Source organism: Microtus oregoni, unplaced genomic scaffold, assembly GCF_018167655.1.
Source record: "Microtus oregoni isolate MIOR12 unplaced genomic scaffold, Mior012 000079F_ref0000094, whole genome shotgun sequence".
NCBI lineage: Eukaryota > Metazoa > Chordata > Mammalia > Rodentia > Cricetidae > Microtus > Microtus oregoni.
The window spans coordinates 2,180,533-2,206,770 of NW_024544537.1; the positions used below are offsets into that span (position 1 = coordinate 2,180,533).

General features: G+C 36.3%; 1 protein-coding gene across 2 annotated transcripts in view; it reads right to left on the minus strand.

Annotated features, from left to right (window-relative positions):
* The window catches only part of Dmd (dystrophin), a 1,759,261-nt gene that overhangs the window by 588,026 nt on the left and 1,144,997 nt on the right, over nt 1-26,238 (minus strand). For both annotated transcript variants that reach the window (XM_041642825.1, XM_041642826.1), the window contains one exon: nt 13,292-13,409. In XM_041642825.1, the coding sequence (XP_041498759.1) occupies nt 13,292-13,409 (118 nt within the window). The remainder of the gene's footprint in view (nt 1-13,291; nt 13,410-26,238) is intronic.

Sequence of the window (26,238 nt, forward strand, 5' to 3'; positions counted from 1 at the left end):
TCCCTGCATCTTTGCTTAAGTTTTCCATTGCATGCAAAATTTAATGTCATCTTCTGGTTACCCCAAGCTAACACGAAGTCCTGCTATCATTTTGAGACATTAAAACGAGAGTATGTAGTTCAACACTTGAAATTTAATGACACAGAAAATTTCTCCCCCAGACAGGAAAGGATATAAGGAAGCATGCTCCTGTGTTGTGGGAGTCCATTCCTCATCTCTGACTTCCTAGGCTTCTGACTTATTTGCCAGAAGCTACTTGATTTTTTGTTTATTGATATTTTGTTTATTCTTCTCAACTTTGTGTCCATTTTTTATAACCCACCAGCCTTGGTTTTGAGACAAAGCATCACATGGAGTAGGGTGACCTTGAACTTACTATGTAACTGAGGACGATCTTAAACTTGTGAGCCTTTTGCTTCAACCTCCTAAGTGTTGGAATTGCAAGATGGCTCCATCACACCCAGTTTTCTTGTGATGCTTGGACAACTGAGCTGTGTCCCCAGAGCCGTCTTTTCTTTTCTGCACCTCAGTCACGAGGTAAATGGCTGTTCCCTGCCATACACTCCTTTCCTGCCTGAAGAGTTATACATAGCTCCAGCTTCAAATTGCATCCGTTTTTTATCCCTATTATTTTTATTTGGAGTAGAGGTAGGAGGACAATTAAAAATATCTGATTTAACTTAGTATTATCATTGTTAGGATGCAATTGTGGTTTTTGGGGTCTAACTGAAAATTGTTGTTTCTCCTTGCAGTAAGATCAAGGTTCAGCTTTTCTTTGCCTTTGGTATGTAATTGGTAGGCAATTGACTCAAACTAATCTAAACTGATTTTGTGCTCAGCACTGACCTAGGTTTTGAGAAATTTATTATGAGACAAACAGACACAATTTCTTGTCGAAATTCGGCCAAATCTCTATTGTCTTTGTACTTCTTTTTGCTGTTTTTGTTGCTTGTACCTCATTTCTGCTTTATATTCACATTTTCAGCATGCTCATAAAGTTCTATCTTGTCAATTCCTTTCAAAAGTAATTCACTTATATATGTTCTTTACCTTCGCCTAAGTAGTTATTATTGGATGAAGCAATGATCAATGAATAAATGGATGAATGTGTAGAGAACTGAATGAATAAAAAATACATCATAAACATAATGTTTATACTTTCCTTATATTGCACATATATGATGTATAATACTGTGATGTTTTAATTGTCATACCTACCAATTCCTACTAAAACAGCATGCAACTCTTAAGTACATAATGGAATTTTGGTTTAAAATAAGAAATTGATATTCCACAAAATATATCTGTACTGAGTAGTTGTATAAACCCACTAGTCTATAGGGTTGAATTCTAAATTGCAATCTAAGTCCTACATTTATGATGTAGACACATTATACAATCTCTACATAAGAACTAATTTAAGGTAGTCCTATGCTAAATCACTATGAAATTTATGATATATATTTTTAGAATAAGTTACACATAAAGAAGTAAATTATACCATTTTATGAACATAAAATACTATGAGTACATTTAAATAAATAACTCTCTAGTGTCTCTTTAAGATTTTAGTACCTAGTGATATAAACTGTCATAGTTGGTTTGGTTGCTTTTAGTCTTAAAATCATGGAAAACTCATTAATTACATAATGAAGTATAAGGCAATTGATCGTAATATTTTTAATGGCCACAACATCTTATTGGCTGCTGTGAATTGGTATGTGTTTTGTTTACCCTAGAAACAAGCTACTTAGCCATAAACTGTGCATGTGCGTGCATGTGTGTGTGTGTGTGTCTGTGTGTATGATGAAATTTTACTTTCGTTTTTCATTTTAAATTATGAAGATAGCGAGTTGAGCTTTTCAATTTTTTCTTATTTATTAAAGCAATCTTATTTTATATATTAATCCCTGCTCCCTCTCCTTCCTGTCATCCCACTCCTCCCATCTTCTCCCCAGCCCAACCCCTGTCCACTCCTCAGAAAGTACGAGGTCTCCCATGGGGAGTTTTTCAAATTTAAGAATTCTCTATCATTAAAGTCAGAACAACAGGAAAACTAAACTAAAGGCCATATCAAGCAAGTCACATTCTGCAAGGAAAATTTATGTGACCATATCACTCCAAGATGTTTCCAAATCCATCCTATCAAAATAAGACTCCCTGACTTGTAGGACTGAAATCTCCCCTGCCATGTTAAAGTCAGAGTCTCTTTACTTTGGTTGCCATTTTTTGTTTTTGCGTTTGAAACAAGGCATCTTATGAATCTTCTTATGCTTATTCTTCCTAACAGTAACTAAAAACATGGGCATGTTAGTGGTAACTTGTGATCTACATTAGATACCATCGCCTTCGTAAGACTGTCCATTAAATTGGTATTTATGGCAAATATGTTATGTTCAGAGCATTATGCTAGAATTACAATAATTCAAATGTGTTAACAGCTTGAAGTTTATGATTCAGTTAAGGACATGCAAGCAGTACATGAAGAGACACAATAATTATTGGAATTCTTAACCTCTGGCATTGCTAGTTATCAAATGTGGCACATAAGAAATAAGGAATGATCCTGTTTCTTGACTTTCCTGTCTCTAGCTGAACTTTAATTTTACCATTTTTTATACTGGACTCCTTGTTTCTAATATATTCCAGTATGTTTTCCATATTTGCTTCCCATCTTTCTAAAATGGATTAAATGTGACTTTGCTTTGTTTGATGTGGTATATGAGACAGTCCCTCTGAGGATTTACAAGTTTTAAGCCAATTCATTCCCATACATTTGATTTTAGTTGGCATGAAGGATCACAATTTGGTAACTTATATAAACATATTAGTAGTATCTTATGATTTCTATATAAATATATCATTTGTAACTATGTATGTGGGTATGTTATATATTAAATAACTCTACAAAGCTAGCACTGCAACTAAATAAATGTCACAGATATTTGGTTTAAGGCTGACAAATCTGGTTTTAGATTCAATGTTGATAATACTACAACATTCATAAAAAGAAATTAAGGGAAAATGTGTATGCAAGTGTGTGTACACGTGTGTGTATGATAGAGAGAATGACAGAGCCACAGAGAGATAGAGAGATGGAGAAAGGCAGAATGAGAAATAGAAATATACAGACAGACAGATTAGGAGAAGAACTGTGGCAATGGATTATGATAAAAATATATCTTAATACTCAGGAGGCAGAAGCAGATAGATCTCTGTGAATTTGAGGCCAGCCTGGTCTACAAAGTGAGTTTCAAGACAGGCTCCAAAGCTACACAGAGAAACCCTGTCTCAAAAATCCAATGCGCGCGCGCGCACACACACACACGCACACGCACACAAACGCACACACATATATCTTAAATTCGAAGACTAGAACTTTTGATGGGCTGAGTTAATATACTTTGAGATGATTTCAGACTTAAGACTTCTCTTCTGCTGGATACTCAGCTTGTTTATCTAACCTGCCTTTAAAAGAACAATATAACAGCCAACATTACTTGACTTGGATTTCCTGTATAATCAACATTTCTAAAATCATAGCTACAAGCTTAAATTATATACTCTTCTATTGTTCTTGCCCAGAAAGCAATGGATATATGCATGTATGATAATTATTTGCTGAAAACAGCAAGTAGGATGAAAGTAACAATAGATAATAAACACCCAGTATAAATATTGAACATAGCACAGGGATATTGCTTGATAGCATTTGTTTATTAACTGGATCAGCCGGGGTCAGTTGGAGTCAGCAACAAAATCATTTGTAAAACTCTGTTAAAAGCTTCGATAAAGTACACCATTCCTTTCCCATGTAATGCCTTCTGTGTTGTTCAACAATAGAAAGAGAAAAGCCCTTCATTAGAAACACAGAGATGTGGGCAGAAATATACTCAAGATAGACTTCAGACAGGCACAGATTCAAATTCATACAACAGACAGGGACAATGGAAGATACAGGGAGAAGTAGAGAGTTCACAGTTGAGCTTTCTCTTGGTTATATTACACCAAGGGAGAAGCTTTTTAATTTCCTTTGTTTAATGTGACACCTACATATCATTGGCAATTCTGAGCTTATCATTTAAAACCAATGTAGAGAGAGAATTGCACTATGCACCCTGGTTTCACCTGTAAGTCATTCTTCCTGCCATAGTCTCAGGAGAGGTTGGATTGTCATAGTAAGCAGTTATATGTGGTTCAAAGTAATATACATGTAGCAGTTTTAGGAATATGGAACCTTTCTTTGTTACCACACCTCTCTTTGCCTTATATTTGTATTATTAGCTGATTTGGCTATGAATTTTTTTATGTCCCTAACTACTATATTTATTCTAGCATCCATAAAATATTAAAAATATTCTTATTACTTGGCTTTGAACTTACTGTGTTCATTATTTATTATAAAAGTGAATGAGAACATTATATTCACCTGAAATGTTAGCTGAACACAACTGGATTTGATAATTTAGATTTAAAGAATATTTTAATAGATTTTTCTATTAATCCTTAGAATTGAATAAAAGACATTAAGTTTTTTTCACTATAAATATTTAGTATACATTCAATGCAACTTATACAATAATTATAAATATATTTTATTTAATTTTTATATTTACGTATGTATTATTGGTTATGTTTGTGCATGCACATATTTGAGTCTGAAGGTTAGAAGACGCTTTACAGAAATAGGTCCTCTCCTTCTACCATATGGGCCCTGAGGATTAGACTAAGGTCATCAGGCTTGGTAGCAAGCCTTTTACAGCTGAGCCATCTCACCAGCTCTGTATTTGCTTTTTATAGCTAAGATGTTCTATATATAAGTTATTATTTTAACAATTCTGAAATTCATTAGAGTATCAAATATAATTTCTAGGATTTAATGTATACTTCAGGTGCCGTATTGTATACTATTGAAGTGAATCATGAGATTTTTATCTAAAAGGATACATGGCATTATGAAATTTGAGTTGATAAATTTTATTCCATTGTTTAGTCAAGCACCAGTCTAGACTTTTGCAGGTGTGTTTATCTGTGATTAACATTTCAATCAATAATATTTTAGTAAAGCAGATTACTTTCCATAAGTGGGATAAATGTAATCCCTTCAATTGAGGATTTTAAGAGAAAAGATTTAAGTCGCCAGAAATGAAAGCAATTCTGCTTCCAGATTTCCACTGAACTCCGGCATCAACAATTCCCATGCCTGTTGCCTTGCCAGATTGTCCCAAGTTTGTGAAATTGTCTACTCCTACAATTCTGTAAAGCAAAGCTTTAAATTTTGTCCTTGTCTACCTCTCTCTCCTTACTCACCTCTCTGTTCTCTTGATCTCTCCCACCCCACACACACTATGTATTCTATTTCTCTGAATAATGCATTATAACTAGTAATTAACACTGAAAGAAAAGGCTGGAGAAAGGCTCTGCAATTAAGAACATGTTATGCTTTCCAGAGGGTTAGAGTTTGGTTCCTAGCACCGATATGGTGGCTCCCAGCTGAATGGAACTCCAGTTCTAGGTGATCTGACACCCTATTCTGACATTTGCTTGCATTAGATAGCTATACACAAACATACATACAAATAACTTATTAAATGTTATAAAAACCAATGCTAGAATAAAGCGCTACTATTACTACCACTACTGTTACTACATAATAGGAATAAAAAGGCTTTTTCCTTTCCAGATTAAACCAGTGATAACAGGGGTGAAACACAGAAACACTGCTTCACCCTGTTACTCTCATAAGATTAGGAAGTTCATTGAATCTTTGAGACTCTCTCTTTCAAGCCAAACAAGGACTCATAGATTTATTGTTTCCTCTCATTATAGTCATAATGTGCTCTGACAAACCTACATTGCCAGGATGTGCTGTCTCACCACAGGCTCAAAATGATGGGAATGATGAGTCCATATCATACCGTTTGGTAGAGGGATATGGGCACTCAATAATTTATGGTACTGAAGACATTCTCTCTTTTCCAGTGTATTTTTGGCTTATTTATCAAAACCAGATGCTGGTGGTTTGTGGATTTATGCCTGGGTCTTCAATTAGATTCTGTTAAAACATGCCGGGTGACCTGGGTGGCTGCATGTAAGAGAATCCAAATAGATCTATCCTTATTGTCCTGCGCAAAACTCAACTCCGAATGGACCAAAGATCTCAACATAAAACCAGATACATTGCACATGATAAAAAGTGTGGGGAATAACCTTGAGCTCGTTTGGTACAGGAAAAGACTTTCTGAACAGAATACTGTTACCACAGGCTCTACAATTAAGAAATAAATGAAACTGAAAACCTTCTGAATACCAAACAACATCATCATTAAGACAAAGGGGCAGCCTATAGAAAGGGAAAGGATTTTTATCAACTGCAAACCTGATAGAGGGCTAATATCCAAAATACAGAAAAGAATTCATACAACTGGATATCAAGAAAACAAATAATCCAATTAAAAAATGGGGCACAGATCTAAACAAAAAAATCTCAGAAGAGGAAAACCAAATGACTGAGAAACACTAAAAATGTTTAATATCCTTGGTCATCAGGGCAATGCAAATCAGAACTACTTTGATATTTCACTGCTCACCTGTCATAATGGCTAAGATCAACAAAAGAAGGGGAAGTTCATGCTGACAAGGATGAGGAACACTCCTCCATTCCTGGTGGGACAGCAAGCTTGTACAGCCACTGTGGAAATCAGGGTGGTGGTTCCTCAGGAAGATATGACTCGATCCACCTTAAGATACAGCTATGCCATTCATAGGCACAGACCTAAAGGACACTTCATCCTACCACAGAGACTTTTGCTCAACTGTGTTTATTTCTGCCCTATTCTTAATAGCAAGAGATTGAAAACAACCTAGATACCACTCAGGAGATTGAAGTAATAAGGGCGGCGGCGGGGCTGCATCCCCAACACCCCAGCCGCCTGCCTGGCTAGCTTATGCCCCGAAATAATTACACGGACACTGTATTCTTTTAAACACCGCTTGGCCCATTTCTATCTAACCTCTTCTAGGGTAATTTTCACATATTAATTTAGCCCATTTCTAATCATCTGTGTTGCGCCCCTAGGTGCGCTTACTGGGAAGATTCTAGCCTATGTCCATCCTGGGTCGGAACTTCTTAGCATGCGTCTGCCCAGGAGCCAGGAGCACGGTGTCTCTCTCAGACGTCTGCTCCCGAGAGGAGTGCTGTCGAGACTCTGAGCTCACTTCCTCTTCCTCCCAGCGTTCTGTTCTGTCTACTCCTCCCACCTATCTTTCAACCAATAAAATGGGCCAAGACATTTCCTTTATTAGCCAATGACTTTCCTCCATCAGGAGATGGACGTATAATTAAAATGCAGCAGATTTACACAATGGAATATTAATCAGCTATTAAAGATAATAAAATCCACAGGTAAATGGATGGAACTGATTATATCTTCATATAAAGGGGTAATAGCAGGCATAGTTAGGATTAATGGGGAATGAGGCTGGAACTGGAGGATCAAGCAAAGAGGTAGAGGAATAAGGGGACAAGGGAGAGAGTATGGAGTGGGACAGCTGAAATTAAGAGCTGTATGAGTAGAGGTATGCAAACCTAATAGCGGAGAAATTTCCTAAAATAGATTCTAACATATATTGATAACATATATAAAGATGATCTAAATGAATTCTTCAAATAACAGGAAAAACAAGATCCCAACTGGACTTCTCTTGTTACCAATTGAACTTGACAATACTGGGAATGGCTTATATCTACCTGAATTGCCAGCCAAAGGAGACACTTGGGACCCACAAACAACCCGTGCTGTTGTCATGGCTGTGGGTCTATCTTCACAAATGCAAGGCAAGGCCCTGTTGCTGAAGACAACACCTAGAGAACTCACTGAACATGGAGAAGTCAAGCTGGTGCCCATATAGGGTCTTTGCTCATAGAGTCTAGTGTTCTTGGTGCTGGAAGGAACTCTGCAGATGCCGAAGTAGAAATGTAAACGCTAACATAGCTATAAACCCTTCAGTTTACAATGGTGGCCTGCCTGAATGATACTCTGGTAAAACAGTAGTGCAAAGCTTATTGGAAAGCAACTGAAATCTGCTTGGTTTTAAGGACTATACCATGATGTGACCTGCCCCTGACATTGCATGAGTGACCAAAAATCTGAGACGAGTGAGCCCAGGATCTAGAGGAAAATGAAATACTACTGTTCTTCTATGTAGCAATAAAATAACTTCTAATGACATTTTGCTACATTTGTAGATCAGTGCCTTACTCAGCCATTATCACAGAAGCTTCCTCTTGAAACAGATAGAAATAAATATAGAGACCCAGCCAGAAAATATGCATAGAGTGAAAGACCTTGGAACACATAGACATAAGTGGGATATCTCCAATAAATCCCCATCCTCAGAGCTCAGGGACCCCTGAATAAGAGGATGAAGAAAGAATGTAAGAACCAGTGTGGACTGAGAGTCTAACGCTCCTAGTCTGACCTGGGCTTACATCAATTTGTACATGTTCTTCCAACTGCTGAGTATAATTATATATGAAGCTGCTCTGCTCTGACAAAAATAATATTTCCTTGCAATTGTCTACCACAATATTTCCATCCCATCTTCCCCAACGGTCTCTGAGCTTTGGGTTGGATAAGAGGGTGTAGAACGCATGTTTCTTTTAGGGCTGAACATTCTACAGGCTCTTATTCCCTGTGCTTGGGTCAGTTGGGGTTCATTATGTTGATCACCATCTACTGAAAATAAAAGCTCTTCAAATGAGAGTTGATAGATATACTGATCTATTGATATAATCATAAGTCATTAGAAGTTCATTTAATACTATGCCCAGTTTTGTAGAATAATAAGAATGGCTTCTCTCTTGTGACACCTGAACAGTCTAACTATAGGTGCTCAGCCTGATTCTGGTCCCAGGTATGGGTTTCATCTTGTGGAACAGGTCTTAAATCTAAGCAGAATGTGGTTGGTTACTCCCATGGTGATGGCGCCACTATAGTACCACTGGGTACCTCTTGTCAGGTCAGTCATTATTGTAGGCCAAAGGGTTTGTAGCATGTAAGACTGGTGATTTCTTTTCTTCTCTGGTAGCATGCATAGCATCTTTCAGCATTATGAAAACTAAGTCATTGTGGATGAAGGTCCATACCAGCTTGATTTCTCCATGTTCTATGATTTACATATGTGGTATCTTCAGCAATAAGGTCTTATAGGCCACAGAGATTTGTACAAATCTTATTTGCCCCAAACTGCATTGTCTGAGAGAGCCACTGGAAGATAAAACACCAGGACAAGATCTTTCTCAAACACAACACTTTCTAGTCTTCGACTAGCCAATCTTTTCTTTTCAAAAGATAGTTTTTATTCTTGTACAATTTCATAATTTGCCTAATGTACTTTTAATCTTATTTATCCCCACTATTATACCATTTCTACTTACACTGAATACCATACACATTCCCCCAAAAGTCCTTTTTCCTAGTTTCAAGACTTTTGTAATTTACTGTGTTTATTTATTAGATGTCTTTGTATGAGCATAGGTCGGGGTTTATTTATTTGGAGGCTGGGTAACTTACTAATCCCTATACCAATAGAGAAAATGATTTCTCTTCCTTCAGTCACAATTTAGTGTTGATGAATTTTTCAAGGAAAGGTCAGGTCTGGGCAGCTCCTCCCCCATTTTGATGGAATATTGATTGTTTCAAATTTTCACAAGTCTTACGTAGGTAACCACGGTTGATGTATAACTAAGTTTTTCAGGTTTATCTATTAAAAGCCTTAACGTCATATGGACATAGGCTAGATTTCTAACTTCTCATGTATCATCTTCCTAACCTCCTCCACGAGTTTAGTTGATGTTTCCTAAGACTTAATTTCTATCTCTAAAATGGCAATAACAATATGCACTTCCTTTATTTATAAGGAACATTGAAATGAAACCACTTACATGAATTTCTTCACTACCCAGATAAAATTTTCTCTTATTATTTAATTTATCTACATAACTTACTTCATGTTTTCCAAGGAGTCTTCACTGTTAAACATTTTAAATTGCTGCTTTTTTGGTAGTGAGATAAACGAAAAGCTACTAAAAGTTTATTAGATACTCTCTAAACATGCATTCCAATCATCCAAACATCATAATCAAAACAACACCAGCTAACACTTACTCTCACTGAGATTCTATCAGGGTTCTGCCCTAAGTATTCCACACGCTGTCTCACTAAGGCATGAAAAAGTAATTCTATTTTATAAAAAAGGAAACGGAGGTAGGAAATTTTAGAGATTTTATACAAGTAAAAAAGTCAATGGCCAATTCAGGCAGTTTGCTATCCAAAACTTGCATGTGCTTTTGTTTTATGGCCTCATAATGATAGCAGTGGGAATTATGGCAGAAAAAGTTACAAAGGCAAGGCTCTCATATACAAATGTTAGGGGACTCACATTGGTCAACATTATTTGTGAAATGAAAGGAAAAACATAATAAAGAAGGATCTGTCTTTCCATATCTTCTGCACTGCTATGCAGGTTATTGTGGTATTATGCTTTGCAATATTAATGGGCATGAACAAGAATTTTGCATAATTCAGATACTTCTAGGAAAGCAACTTCAAATCATTCTTAATTTATGAGCTTTTGGTCCCCTGACCCAGTCACTTTGAAGAAGAAAATGACCAGGAATTGTTGACAAATTCAGCAATGAAAGAACTGGAGAAAAAATAAGCAATCTGAACACCAGAATGTCTCATCTGATTTCACTTAGAAGGAAACTTACTCTTTCATTTAGAGTAAAATATGAGTATGAACAATATGATTGCCTGAAAGCAACAGATAGCAAGGAAACTGTTTTGTATGATAGAACATATAGCTATTTTGTAGACCTAATTATTAAGGTCTATTACTACTAGTGAGGAAATTGCTTATTCACTTTGTTTGCTTTTGATGAAATGTAATAACCATATATTATATATATGGAAAGACAGATCCTGCTTTATTATAATTTTCCTTTCATTTCACAAATAGTGTTGGCCAATGTGAATATATATATATATGTATATATACACACACACACACACACACACACACACACACACATATATATATATATATTCAAAACATGCAATGTTATGAGGTGGGATTTACGAAGATGGGAAATGCTTCAATATAGTATCACACATGTATTAAATATTTTCTCTATTTAAATGATTATTTTTTAAGAATTTCTAGAAGGTATAGGGCAATAAAAAGAAGAACAAACCATTAGTGGGCAAATACAACTTTATGAGCAAATACTTTATTCCCACCCTATCCTTAAAAACCACCAAATTTATATAAAGAAAAATTGTATTTTGAGCACTAATTTGTGAGTACTGAATTTTCATCCTATTTTATAGATTTGAAATAGGAAGACAAATTAAAACATAGCAGTGTTACATATGACATTATTTAGACAAACATATCTTGTCAGAATTATCCAAGTAGCACCATTTGCAACTCCATGAATGTTCAGAAGTCAGATTCTAGCTTATGCTTTAATAACCAGCATGACACATTTCAAAAGACTATTTAAATTAGAATTGGTTCCTTATGCTGCAGTTATTTATAAAGGGTCTCAGTTATAAAAGAAAAAAAGCTTAGAAACACGGAGTTATTCAAATCACTAGATATTGTCAGAGAAATATATACTTGCCCTCCAGCCATTCAATTGTAATCTATATCATAAAAAATGTAAACACAATAGAGTAAAAAAGATTGCAAGGGATAATGGAAAAATCTGTATCTGATGATGAACATATATTGCAAATATATTAATTCTAATTTTATCTTAGGGAAAGGAAGCTATTTCTCCTTAGCAAAATAATAAATGATTAAAATTCTGGTAAGATTTGCATATACATCTTTACCAAATTTTCCTACTTTTTCAGACAAGAAACAATACAATTGCACATTAAGATTTACTGTTTTGAGCTGATATATTGTAACATTGTAGAAAACTCTTAGAGTCCACTTTTGAAAAGGAAAGTTCTGATATATCAACTGAATGACTCATTGTTAGCCATTGCATTATTCTTGTCACGGTGGATGTACAGAAGACATTTTGAAATCAAATGTAGAGCTATAGCACCTACATTTGTTCTTTGTCCATAGTAGTAGTGGGAGAAACTGCCTAGTTTTTTTCCACATCTATTTCTCTTCTTCACAGGTTCAATACCGGTAATAATTTCACACTGTCTTTATAGTCATAGGCTCATGTCACATGGCACAAACAATAGACTATAAAAAAAATCAATGTGTATTTCTTTTAGGGTTGGCTCATGACAAATTCTTATGAGCAATAGTCATTTTCTATCTATTGATTAAATGCCTAAGATGTTCTGCATACAAGGTGACATTTTGGGACAGCAACAGAATAAAAAAAGTAATCTACTATAAAAGCCAGCAAGATGTGAGAGGTTACTAGTCATAGTGGTTAATGCTGTTCACCTAGTGCATTGGTTTGTCTACAAATTCATAGTTTGAACAACAATCCAAGTTTAGATTTCACAACTGAGAACAGGACATTTAGATTAACACCACGCAAATGAAAGAGACAGTGTTTCTGGGAAGTGAATCAGGACATAAATAATTGCAGAACATAAATGTATTTAGTTCTAGTAACCATATTAAAAATAAAAGAAGAGTTGATAAAGTACTCAAAGGAAAAGGTTGTCGAACCATAAAGAGGCTTGAAAATTCTAAGCTATGCTCTTTGTTTTGAAAGCTTTAACAATCTGAGTAACTTGGAACCCAGTTACTTATGTACCAAAAATATTACTATGAAATTGCATAGGGTGACTTTTTAAAGACTTTATATGTACATACACTTTATATGGTAGTTATAAGATACTTAATATGTGATAGCTATTAGAGAGAAGTTGTAGAGAGACATTAAAGTTGGTTCAGGAAACAAGTGTTGGCTTGGCCCAACAATCAAGACTATGAGAAAGAGACTGTTATCTCCATGAGCATCAGATCAGATAGATGATAACTAAGGATACTATAACTCTCCACACTATGTTCACCACATTCACCATGTAATGCCTTGAGACTCCATAAACCCGAGCTTCACTAAAATCATACATTTTCAATTCATTGGAATCATATTCAATAGCTGGATGACTTTATATCCTGAAAATATTCTTCAGTGAAATAGTTATCATATACAAATATATTACATTTTCTATACTTTGAGCTGTTACTGAGTATTTCATGTATCTGGCTTTAATGTTCCCTGACCCATTGAGGGACTTACTTCGATCAGTGATGATTGTTCTAGCTTCTTGATTGCTGGTTTTGTTTTTCAAATTCTGGGCAGCAGTAATGAGTTCTTCCAACTGGGGGCGTCTCTGCTCCAAATCTTGTAGTGTTGCCTGAAAGAAGAAAAATATCTCTTGCATTGGGAGTTCTCCAGCATTGTATATTCCTTTTTTACACCATAAAGGAAAAGGACTATTTTCAAATCAGCTGAAACATTTTTAGAAACAAAAAGACGTAACAGGATATGAATCTCCAGTTTGTGAGGCTTTATAGAAAGGAACTGAATATGACATGTGTTCCATTCTTAGATTCAAGATGATTTCAAATGAAAATTGTAGCAGAGACTTGCCTCTCTACCTATGAACTAAGATGGAGTAATTTGGATTTGTGTAAATAAACTAAAAAAATGTAATTTGACTCATCACAGTATATTTGAAAAGGGTTAGTTATATTTTAGTCTTGTCTTGGGTAATTTTTTTAGAGACAGGAAAATCTCATATATCATTTAAGATATAGTATTTAATGTCTTTGTAAATAAAATTCATTACATATAAAATGAGAAGTTGATATAGATGAACTGCAGCAAGTTTCCTTAAAGTTGCCTAGCCATGAAAATCACCAAACTTCTTTGATTCATTTCAGACTTAATGAATTAATAAATAGCTGGTAATACTCATTTTTAATACATTCTCCACTTCATCATATGATCATAAATTTTTGAATAGCATCACTTAAACTCTAGCCCTTAGACTCTTCCGTTATATAAATATTTTGGTGTATAGTGGTGTATGTGCTGAATGTACACATGTGTTGGCAGATGCAGGCACCTATCTAAGGCACATGGAGGTCACAGTGTTCAGGTGTCTTCCTTTTTTACTTACTGCCTTAGGATTTTGAGACAGGGTCTTTCTGAGAATGTATAGCTCACAATTTTCAGATATGCTGGCAACTAGCAAGCCTCACTGAGTCTCCTTCCTTTATTCACAGGAACTGGAATCCTAGAAACAGAAATGCAAAATCTAATCTTCATTGCTGTGCAGTAAGCACTCTTAACCATTGAGCCATCTCGCCAATCTTCATATAAATAATTTTAACATTTAGTGACTTTTGGGAAACCATTCACAATAATAAACTTAACATTAAAAACCATTTTAAGAATAAATGTTAATCAGTAATAACGTCCTTTTGTCTTCAAACATCAATATCTATTTGCCATCTTAGTCTCTATAGTCAATGGCCAAAATCTTAGAAATATGAAAAAATATTTGAAAAAATATTGTTCTGGTTACAAAACTTAATTTTACTTTAATTGGGTGAAATCAACAATAATTTCTATTTATTAACAAGCACTCTGACAGATGCTGTGCATTCACTTGTTAGTTTTTGTTTATTGTTTTTTACCTTAGGTTCTTAGACTATCTTTTCTTGGGTTCTTGGTCATCCTAGCAATGTCCAGTGTAACTTCCCGGTCATGAAGTGGGCTTAACTTAAATGAGACATTGCTTTAATACTCGCACAAGTTTTCTGCCCCCATTACACTAGTATATTTTGCAGTCAGGATCAAGGATTGCAAGGATTTGTGGTTGCATTTGGATTTATGTTCAAAGTACCTTCCTGTCTGTAACAAAGACACTAGGTCATTCAGGATTGTTTTAGCTATCCTGTTTTTTTCTCTGTGTGTGTTTCCACATGAACCTGAAAATTAACCTTTAAAGGTCCGCAAAAAAATTAAAGATCTGTTGGAATTTGGTGGGGTTGCCTTGAATCTGTAGATTCTTTTGGCAAGGGGGGCATTTTTGCCATCTTAATGCTGCCTATCCATGAGCATGAGAGATCTTTCTGTCTTCTCATATCTTCTTCAATTTATTTCTTCAAAGACTTGAAGTTCCTTCTACACAGGTCTTTTCCCTTTCTTGGTTAAAGTTACCACAAGATAATATATATTATTTGAGGCTATTGTGAAAAGTGCTGCTTTCCTATTTTTTTCTCAGTTCATTTGTTATTTGTATCAATGAGAGCTGATTCTTGTGAGTTAATTTTGTATCCCGCTACTTTGCTTAAAGTGCCCATGAGCTGTAAGAATTTCCTGCAAGGACCACTTATGTGTCCTATCATATCATTTGCAAATAAAGATACTTTACTTCTTCTTTTCCAATAAAAGGGGAGGTCTGTAGTGAGCCTACTTGTTCCCCTGGTCAGAGTGACCTGTGTGCTCCCAGGAAGTGCCTGTTTGATTTGGGAACTGGTATAAAGTAATGAATGGGGGAAGGGATATTAGAAGGAAAATATTTGTATGATTCACTGGAGAGATGGGCAGGGGAAGAATGAAGGCCTCAGAAAATCGTGTGCTATTGAAGACTTGGGGTTGAGACTGGAGGACTGGATTTGGAGAAGCAGAAGAAGTAAAGATCTACAGTTAGCCTACCTGCTTCCCTGGCCGGAATGCATCTTTTATTTTTGTTCTCTTAATAACTACATTAGAACTTGTCAGACTTTAAATGTTAAGTTCATAAAAGTGAAAAGATAAAATTTGATAGCTAATAATAGTTCTGAACCTAATTTACCTCTTTATGCCCTTTGATACCAGATAATTTTCTAGTGATTTTGATTTTGGAAAGGGCAACTCTGGATCATTTATTTAGCATTTTCTCTGTGAACAGCTTTCAGATTTAATCTCAATGGTTTCTTGTAATATTAAAATAGTAAGAAAAACTTATTCAAACACTGTACATTTATTTAGAGAATATTTCTGTGTTTTTTTTTGAAAAAATCAGAGTGACTCGCTTTTAAATGTTCTTCTGCATTTGTAAGTTGTGATTGCTCAGAAGAAAAATCCAATTTTCAGGTTTCTAACTTTTATGGTTTTTTATATAAAAGTGTGTTTGAAATATGGAACAAATTGCCAAAGACAGCTATTGAAGTAAGTAGCATAAGTAAGTTGGACAGTACTGAACAAAATTTAAGGCAGAGACAACAACTGCAGATAGATTTTGTAAAATAAGACATATTCTAGGGTTAGAATGCTAAAAGTTAATCATCTGGAAAACAGCAGGTTGAAAAGTTGCTTTAGTAAGATTTCTTCTCAACTGCATAATTATGGTCAATAGATCATATAGTTTTAAAATGTTACCCCCAAACTAGAGATAATGCCAAACACTCACCTTGAATTTGATAACTAAACAAATACATTCAGATAAAAAGATATAAATTCTTCCATTTGTTTACTTCTTCATTTAGAATATTACAGGTTTTTTTTTTCCAATTCTAGATCTTCTAGGTGATATGGGTGTGGCAGTGAACAAATTTACCTGTTACGGTTATGTCGCTAGTGAAAGTTATTTTTTAACGATTGAAAAGATTTTGATAAGAAGTAACTATCAGATTATCTTTTTTGATTTCTTATTAGTTGACTCTTAAATGTTAGCAGGACTCTTTGCTTTTTACTTACAGATATATTAGTAGATACTTGCTCTACTCTTATTTACTTTGAGGACGTTTACATTTCTTTAAACTTAAAAGTGTGTTGTAAAAGTAACTCCATCAACTTGTACTTGAATTTTCCCAGACTCTAAATTAAACCTGACCCCAAGGAACAGCTTTCACTGCTGAAATCAGCAAGCATGTCAATTTAGGCTTAAAACAACCCATTTTCCCCTCTAATGAACAGAATTCATCTTAGGCTATTGTGAAACCTGTTCTCTAGTTGGGTGCGTCTCTAATTCTGCTGACAGACACATGCTTTATGAGCACCCTGGAAGATTATTAATCAATCCTTTAAAGAAGCCTCATAAAAACAGAAAGACCTTCACAACTATATTATAGCTGTGTATTCCTGAGCAAAACCACAAATATTTATCACACCCATTAAAGTACTTTTTCCTATATGGTAGAACAAGAGCATTCTTTGGTTTTCTTTGTAGAAAAAAGGGAAGGATTTGAATAATGAGGCCATTCAAGTATTTTTTACTAATACACTATAAAAATAGCAACCAAAGGACATTTCAAGAAACATAACACTATAATATAATGTGAATGAAGGTTATTTTTAAATTGATTTCACTTTATGCATGTTATTTATTAGTTTTTATAATTACTTTAACTAGGAACTTAAATGAAAATGAATTCCACAACTTGTCAAATGCAAGGAATTTTATTTGTCTCCTACAGAGGTAACCAAGTGTCAGAAAACACTTGACTAAATCATTATTTGAAGTACCTAAATCCTAATTATCTCTTCCAAATTCTATTCTGTGCCTGCATCTGCTGTTCTTATCAGATGCTACCCTCTCAAATAAATTGTGACTATAATCTAATGCCTCAGATAAACTCAGGGTGCCACTGTCTCTCACCTTTCTCATTGTAACTTTACTCATGCCAAAGAAAGAGAATGCTAAAGACTCCTATCTATTTCTCTGCTATGACACAAGGTATTTACTGAATATTTACATGAACAAAACTAAAGCCATTACATGCTTAACAGTACTAAAGCATTGTAATTTATTGTGTCTACATGGAGTCTACCATTCTAAAAGAAACAAAACACAGGAAAAGGAAGGAACTGATGCTATTTCTAAGAAGACCTAAGTCAGCTATCAGACTTAACTACAAGCAGCTTACCCCTTGGAGATGAAAATCCATCATGGATTCCACTAGCTGAGCAAAGGTGGAGGGAAAAAATAACTTCAAATACAAAGTGAATCAGAAGTCTTTAATCCTATGAAATCCCCCCAGGGTTGAGGGAAGTGGTTATAAATAGCAATCCTATAAAAAAGGAAGTTAAACACCGAAACCATATATACTATAAAGTAGGTCATTTTAGTCTCTTAGAAAAAAAAATTATCATCACACTCCTTTAAAAAGGAATTATACATAAATAATACTAAAATAGAAAAATCGAGACTGAATTGAATATTTATTTCTTATATATCTAAGGGAAGCTCTTAACCGAGTTTTTCTATTAATAAGCATTCTTCCTATAGTTTCAATTACCACGACTGCTGCCATTTTCAAGAAACAAACATGAATTAAGCTTAACTATAATGATAAAGACCTTTACATATTATAACTTTAAAAATATTCATAAAGGCTGCAGAGGTAGAGTGGTTCCTGGTACCCTGTCATATATGGGTGGGGCAGTTACTACTCTGTAGCCTTTTGTAACTGAACCTGCTTTACCTTTATCTCACCGAGTACCTTCGTTCTCCCTTCTCACCTTCCAGCTACCGGCTGCTTCTCCAAAGAGACTGGCTAAACTCCAGTTTGCGTTGCATGCCCTTCACTTCTTCATTTCTCACGCTTTGGACCAGTTTAAATATTTTCCTATGTGGCATAGTTTTTCTACTCTTTCTGCAAATGGTCAGAATGTCTGCTGATAACTTCTCCATAAGCACTTCCTAACTATGGCCATCTTTTTGTCCCTTATTTGACAAATGCTTTATTTGCTAATAGTCATATGCACGTGCTTTAGAACTTTCAGAAATACTTACAAGAAATCTCAAAGAACTCCCCTGTTCTCTTCACCCAGATTTATAGTTAAAATATTGCTACATCAGTCACTGTGTGTTTGTGTCTGTGTGTGTAAAATCTGTGCACAAAATATTATGTTTCTTTTCTAAGCAACTTGAGAAAAATTCCAAATATCATGTCTCTAAAGTAAGATATGGTGGCATATGTCTGTCACTCCAACTCTTGGAATATTGGGTCTGGAGGATTGTCATGAGTTTCAGGCAACCATGCAACCCATATTCAATGCCATGCCACTCAGAGCTACATTTTAAGTCCTGATCACAACCCTGCACTTCATGGTTTTCCCATTTCCAACTCTCACAAACCATATGTTCTATGTGGCCATCTCTGTAGCTCCTCTTTATCCCACATAGCCCCCTCCCCGGCTTTTTTAATTCTTATAGTTTTTGCTATTACCCCAGGTCACATACTCAGACCTAAGGATTCAGAATTAGTTTCCACAAATAAGATAGGCTATGTGGTGTTTGTCTTTTTGAGTCCGGGTCGCCTCCCTTGGTATACCATTTTCTAGTTTCATAGATTTACCTGTACATTTACTGATTTAATTTGTCTTTATCTTTTAGTTATCCATTAAGCAATTGAAAGACATCTAGGTGGTTTCTGAATCCTAGCTGATGTGAACGTGGTGGCAACGAACATGACTGTGCAAGTATTTCTTGAGAAGGATGATGGGTCTTTCAGGTATATGCCCAAGAATGGCATTACCACTGCTATTGGTTGCCTCCAAGAATTTGAAGTTCAGTTGCTGAAGACACCGCATGCTTCAAACGCAAGACTTGGAGGGATCAACTAAGAACTGAAAGTCTCCTTCCTGTAGACTATCTCTCATAGAGCTGCTCTGAGTGCCTCTAAAGATGAAATGAATCAGCAGTCCTACCCAGATGTGCTGCCTATGAACTATGATAATGACCACTACGGCAAGATAACCATAATGGTGCAATTTTCACAGCTATATCTTTAATGAAACCAAACTTGTTTAATTGGACTTAAATGACTCCTCAACAGGAGAGAAATTAGGCTTAACACTATGAATCTAGCCAATTATCCTAAGTTGGTGGTCACAGATCTTAGAGCAAAATTGACATTTTCCTAAACCAGTATAATCTCTAACTGCACTTGAAATAATTATCCTTATATCTATCATCAAGGAAGTTTTTTTTTTTGTGTGTGTGGCAGACATAGGAAATTACAGAAACCGACAATTAGTCAAAATGAAGAGAACACCAGCGGTGACGGGGAATTTTCACATGTTCTTATAACTAGATGAAGAGTCCAGGCAAAATTTGTGTGTGTAATATATACATATATATACACAATATATATATATATATATATACTACATATGAGATAGTAAGTGTATGTTGTGTGTATTTACATATATATGTAATAATAACCAAAATAATTTATGAGTTTAAGAGGACAGAGGAAGACTGGATAGAGGTGGGTGGTCCTTGGGCTTCCCACAGGTCAGGGAACCCTGATTGCTCTTTGAGCAGATGAGGGAGGGGGACTTGATCGGGGGAGGGGGAGGGAAATGGGAAGCGGTTGCGGGGAGGAGGCAGAAATCCCAAATAAATAAATAAATAAATAAATAAATAAATAAATGAAATTAAAATATAAAAAAAAAAGAAAGGAAGTTAGAGACTGGAATGTAACCAGAAAAAATACAGCAAAAATATTAAAGTGAATGGCAATGACATTAACAGTTCTTAAAATTAATGAGGTAAGGTAGTGACAATATGTGAAGTCTTTAAGAGGAGACTTCATGTAAGGACTGACACTACCCCTAAACCTTGGAAAATTTCGGTAAGTCACAAGACGGAGGAAAAGCATGAGTAAGTCATAGAAAGGAATGTTTCAAATGAGACCATGAAGGCTAAGGTTCTTTGAAAATAATGGCATGTAAGCTAATACAAAAGCAATTTTTAGCTCATTTTCAATTTGTAATTAACACATAATAATTATTCTGTGCTTGGCTTTGAAAAAATTAGCTTAAATGGACTATTAAGGAGCAATAAAGCCAGGATAACTAATGAAACTAAAGTATAAACCCTTAGTACTTTAATATAAAATTATATTTGAATCAAATTTTAAAAGTATAACAACTATTTAAGAAACAACTATTAAATACTAAAATTTTTTAAATTGGTGTTAGGATAGTCCATGGAATGTATTTCTCTATTCCTCTGCAACAATGATTTTATGTTTGTTGAGATTTTTTTTTTTAGTCTTAAAAATTGTTAGCCTAGGCCTGATCTTTCGGCGCCAGGAGACCCAGCATTGGGGTGAGTTTCTGGCCCAAGGCGCCAGCCTGGGACGGGGAGCTCGGGGGTTTCTCGGCCCCCTGTTCTGCTTGGGCTCTCTGCAGGGCCTCTACTCCCCGGGTGCTGCCTCTTTCTTCCTGGCCCACCCAGCTTCTGTCCAGAGCCCTCCCCACTTCGCCCCCACTGCCCTCTTTTGGCGCGGGGCATCGCCCAGCCCAGCCTATCTGGGCACTGGGTCCCAGTACCCGGGGCTCCCAGGCGGGCAGCAGTTCCTTTGTTTCTGGGGCCTGCCTGCACCAAGCAGGGTCGGCACTTTGTTTGCGAGCTGCCCAACCAGCACGGAGACCTGATCTTTCGGCGCCAGGAGACCCAGCATTGGGCTTCCGTCCAGAGCCCTCCCCACTTCGCCCCCACTGCGCTCTTTTGGCGCGGGGCATCGCCCAGCCCAGCCTATCTGGGCGCTGGGTCCGAGTACCTGGGGCTCCCGGGCGGGCAGCAGTTCCTTTGTTTCTGTGGCCTGCCTGCACCAAGCGGGGTAGGCGCTTTGTCTACGAGCTGCCCAACCAGCACGGAGGCCTGATCTTTCGGCACCAGGAGACCCAGCATTAGGAGAGCCAACACTGGGGAGAGACAGCGTTTGGTAGGCAAGGAGACCTGATCCAGTAAAAGAAGATCCATAGGGAGCATTTGGAAGAAGAGATGGGCCGACGTCAAGGCAAGAATTCGCCCAACAAGCTGAAAAGCAACATGAAGCTACCAGAAACAAGCCACCTCACAACGGGAGGACAAGAACCCCTTAATCAAGAGGAAGGAGAAAAGATTGACTTCATGAAAGTGATTGACACCCTTAAACAGCATGTAAAAAACGCCCTTATCGAAATGGATGAGAAATATAACAGAAAGTTTGAAGAATTTAATAAATCAGTGAATGATACCCTAGAAAACCAAGGAAAAACAATCAAACAGATAATGGAAACAGTTCAAGACCTGAAAACTGAAATGGAGGCAAAGAAGAAAACACAAACAGAGGGCCGGCTGGACATGGAAAATCTAGGTAAACGAATAGAGACTACAGAAACAAGCATAACCAGCAGAATACAAGAGATAGAAGAAAGACTCTCGGATTCTGAAGATACCATAGAGAAAATAAACACACTGATCAAAGAAAACAGCAAGTCCAACAAACTCTCATCACAAAACATTCAGGAAATATGGGACACAATAAAAAGACCAAACCTAAGAATAATAGGAGTAGAAGAAGGAGAAGAAGGGCAGCTCAATGGTCCAGAAAATATATTTAATAAAATTATAGAAGAAAACTTTCCCAACCTAAAGAAAGATTTTCCTATGAAGGTGCAAGAAGCATACAGAACACCGAATAGGCTGGATCAAAAAAAAAATCCCCTCGCCATATAATTATCAAAACACAAAGCATACAGAATAAGGAAAGAATATTAAGAGCTGCAAAGGAAAAAGGCCAAATTACTTATAAAGGTAAACCTATCAGATTTACACCTGACTTCTCCATGGAAACCATGAAAGCCAGAAGGTCTTGGATAGATGTACTGCAGAAACTGAGAGACCATGGGTGCAAGCCCAGATTACTATACCCAGCCAAGCTTTCATTCACTATAAATGGAGAAAATAAAATTTTCCAGGATAAAAACAAATTTAAACAATACGCAGCCACAAATCCAGCCTTACAGAAAGTAAATGAAGGAAAATCACTAACCAAGGAGTCCAACAATGACCACAATAACTCAGACATCTAGAGACCCTTCACCAACACAAAACAAAGAAGGGAAACACACAAACTCTACGACAAAAAAAAAATGACCGGAGTTAACAACCACTGGTCATTAATATCACTTAATGTCAATGGACTCAACTCACCTATAAAAAGGCACAGGCTAAGAGATTGGATAAGAAAACAGGATCCAACATTCTGCTGTTTACAAGAAACACACCTCAACCACAAAGACAGACACATACTCAGAGTAAAGGGATGGGAAAAGGCCTATCAAGCAGATGGACCTAAGAAACAGGCAGGTGTGGCCATACTAATCACTAACAAAGTTGACTTTAAACTTAAATCAATCAGAAGAGATGGAGAGGGGCATTTTATACTCATAACAGGAACAGTTCATCAGGATGAAGTCTCAATCCTGAACATCTATGCCCCTAATATAAAAGCACCCACGTACATAAAAGAAACATTGCTAAAACTCAAGGCAGCCATCAAACCGCACACACTAATAGTAGGAGACTTCAACACAACTCTCTCACCAATGGACAGGTCAATCAGACAGAAACCTAACAGAGAAATAAGAGAATTAATGGAGGTAATGAATCAAATGGACTTAACAGACATCTATAGAACATTCCATCCAAATAGGAAAGAATATACCTTTTTCTCTGCAGCTCATGGAACCTTCTCGAAAATCGACCACATAGTCGGTAACAAAGCAAACATCCACAGTTACAAAAAAATATTAGTAACCACCTGTGTCTTATCAGATCACCATGGATTAAAGTTAGAATTCAACAATAATGCTACCCCCAGAAAGCATACAAAGTCATGGAAACTGAACAGTCAACTATTGAACCATACCTGGATTAAGGAAGAAATAAAGAAAGAAATTAAAGTCTTCCTGGAATTCAAGTAAATAAAGAAACAACATACTCAAACTTATGGGACACTATGAAAGCAGTCCTAAGAGGAAAGTTCATAGCACTAAGTGCCCACTTAAAGAAAACAGAGAAAGCTCACATTGGAGACTTAACAGCCCACCTGAAAGCTCTAGAAAAAAAAAAGAAGCAGACTCACCTAGGAGGAGTAGAAGACTGGAAATAATCAAAATGAGGGCGGAAATCAACAAAATAGAAAAACAGAAAACAATACAAAAAATCAATGAAACAAAAAGCTGGTTCCTGGAGAAAATCAACAAGATTGACAAACCACTATCCAAGCTAATCAAACGGCAGAGAGAGAATTTGCAAATTAATAAGATCAGAAATGAAAAGGGGGACATAACCACAGACACAGAGGAAATTCAGAGAATCATTAGATCTTACTACAAAAGCCTATATGCCACAAAATTGGAAAATGTAAAGGAAATGGATACTTTTTTAGATAAATATCATATACCAAAGTTAAATCAGGACCTGGTGAACAATCTAAATAGACCTGTTAGTCGCGAAGAATTAGAAGAGGTTATCAGAAACCTCCCTACCAAAAAAAGCCCAGGACCAGATGGTTTCAATGCGGAATTCTACCAGATCTTCCAAGAAGATCTAATACCTATACTCCTTAATGTATTCCACAAGATAGAAACAGAAGGGTCATTACCAAACACCTTTTATGAAGCCACAATTACTCTGATACCAAAACCACTCAAAGACTCAACCAGGAAAGAGAACTACAGGCCAATCTCACTCATGAACATCGACGCAAAAATCCTCAACAAAATACTGGCAAATCGAATCCAAGAACACATCTGAAAAATTATCCATTATGATCAAGTAGGCTTCATTCCTGAGATGCAGGGCTGGTTCAACATACGAAAATCTATCAATGTAATCCAGCATATAAATAAACTGAAAGAAAAAAACCATATGATCATTTCATTAGATGCTGAAAAAGCATTTGACAAAATTCAACATCCATTTATGTTAAAAGTCTTGGAGAGATTAGGGATACAAGGGTCATACCTAAATATAATAAAAGCTATATACAGCAAGCCGACAGCTAACATCAAATTAAATGGAGAGAAACTCAAAGCCATCCCACTTAACTCAGGAACATGACAAGGCTGTCCACTCTCGCCATACCTCTTCAATATAGTGCTTGAAGTTCTAGCAATAGCAATAAGACAACATAATGGAATCAAGGGGATTCGAATTGGAAAGGAAGAAGTTAAACTTTCGTTATTTGCAGATGATATGATAGTGTACATAAGCGACCCCCAAAACTCCACCAAAGAACTTTTACAGCTGATAAACAGCTTTAGTAATGTGGCAGGATACAAGATCAACTCCAAAAAATCAGTCGCCCTCTTATACACAAAGGATATGGAAGCAGAGAGGGAAATCAGAGAAGCTTCACCATTCACAATAGCCAAAAACAGCATAAAATATCTTGGGGTACATCTAACCAAGGAAGTGAAAGATCTATTTGACAAGAACTTTAAGGCATTGAAGAAAGAAATTGAAGAGGATACCAAAAAATGGATGGACCTAACTTGCTCTTGGATTGGGAGGATCCAACATAGTAAAAATGGCAATTCTACCTAAGGCAATTTATAGATTCAATGCAATCCCCATCAAGATCCCATCAAAATTCTTCACAGATCTGGAGAGGACAATAATCAACTTTATATGGAAAAACAAAAAACCCAGGATAGCCAAAACAATCCTATACAATAAAGGATCTTCTGGAGGCATTACCATCCCTGACTTCAAACTCTATTACAGAGCTACAGTAATGAAAACAGTGTGGTACTGGCATAAAAACAGAGAAGTCGACCAATGGAATCGTATAGAAGACCCGGATTTTATCCCACAAACCTATGAACACCTCATTTTTGATAAAGGAGCTAAAAGTATACAATGGAAGAAAGAAAGCATCTTCAACAAATGGTGCTGGCACAACTGGATGTCATCCTGTAGAAGAATGAAAATAGACCCTTATCTATCACCGTGCACAAAACTCAAGTCCAAATGGATTAAAGACCTCAATATCAGCCCGAACACACTGAACCTGATAGAAGAGAAAGTGGGAACTACCCTACAGGAGATGGGCACAGGAGATCGCTTCCTATGTATAACCCCAGAAGCACAGACATTAAGGGCAACATTGAATAAATGGGACCTACTTAAACTGAGAAGCTTCTGTAAAGCAAAGGACATAGTCACTAAGACACAAAGGCAACCTACTGACTGGGAGAAGATCTTCACCAACCCCACAACAGACAAAGGTCTGATCTCCAAAATATATAAAGAACTCAAGAAACTAGACTTTAAAATGCTAATTAACCCAATTAAAAAATGGGGCACTGAACTGAACAGAGAATTCTCAGCAGAGGAAGTTCAAATGGCCAAAAGACACTTAAAGTCGTGCTCAACTTCCTTAGCAATCAGGGAAATGCAAATC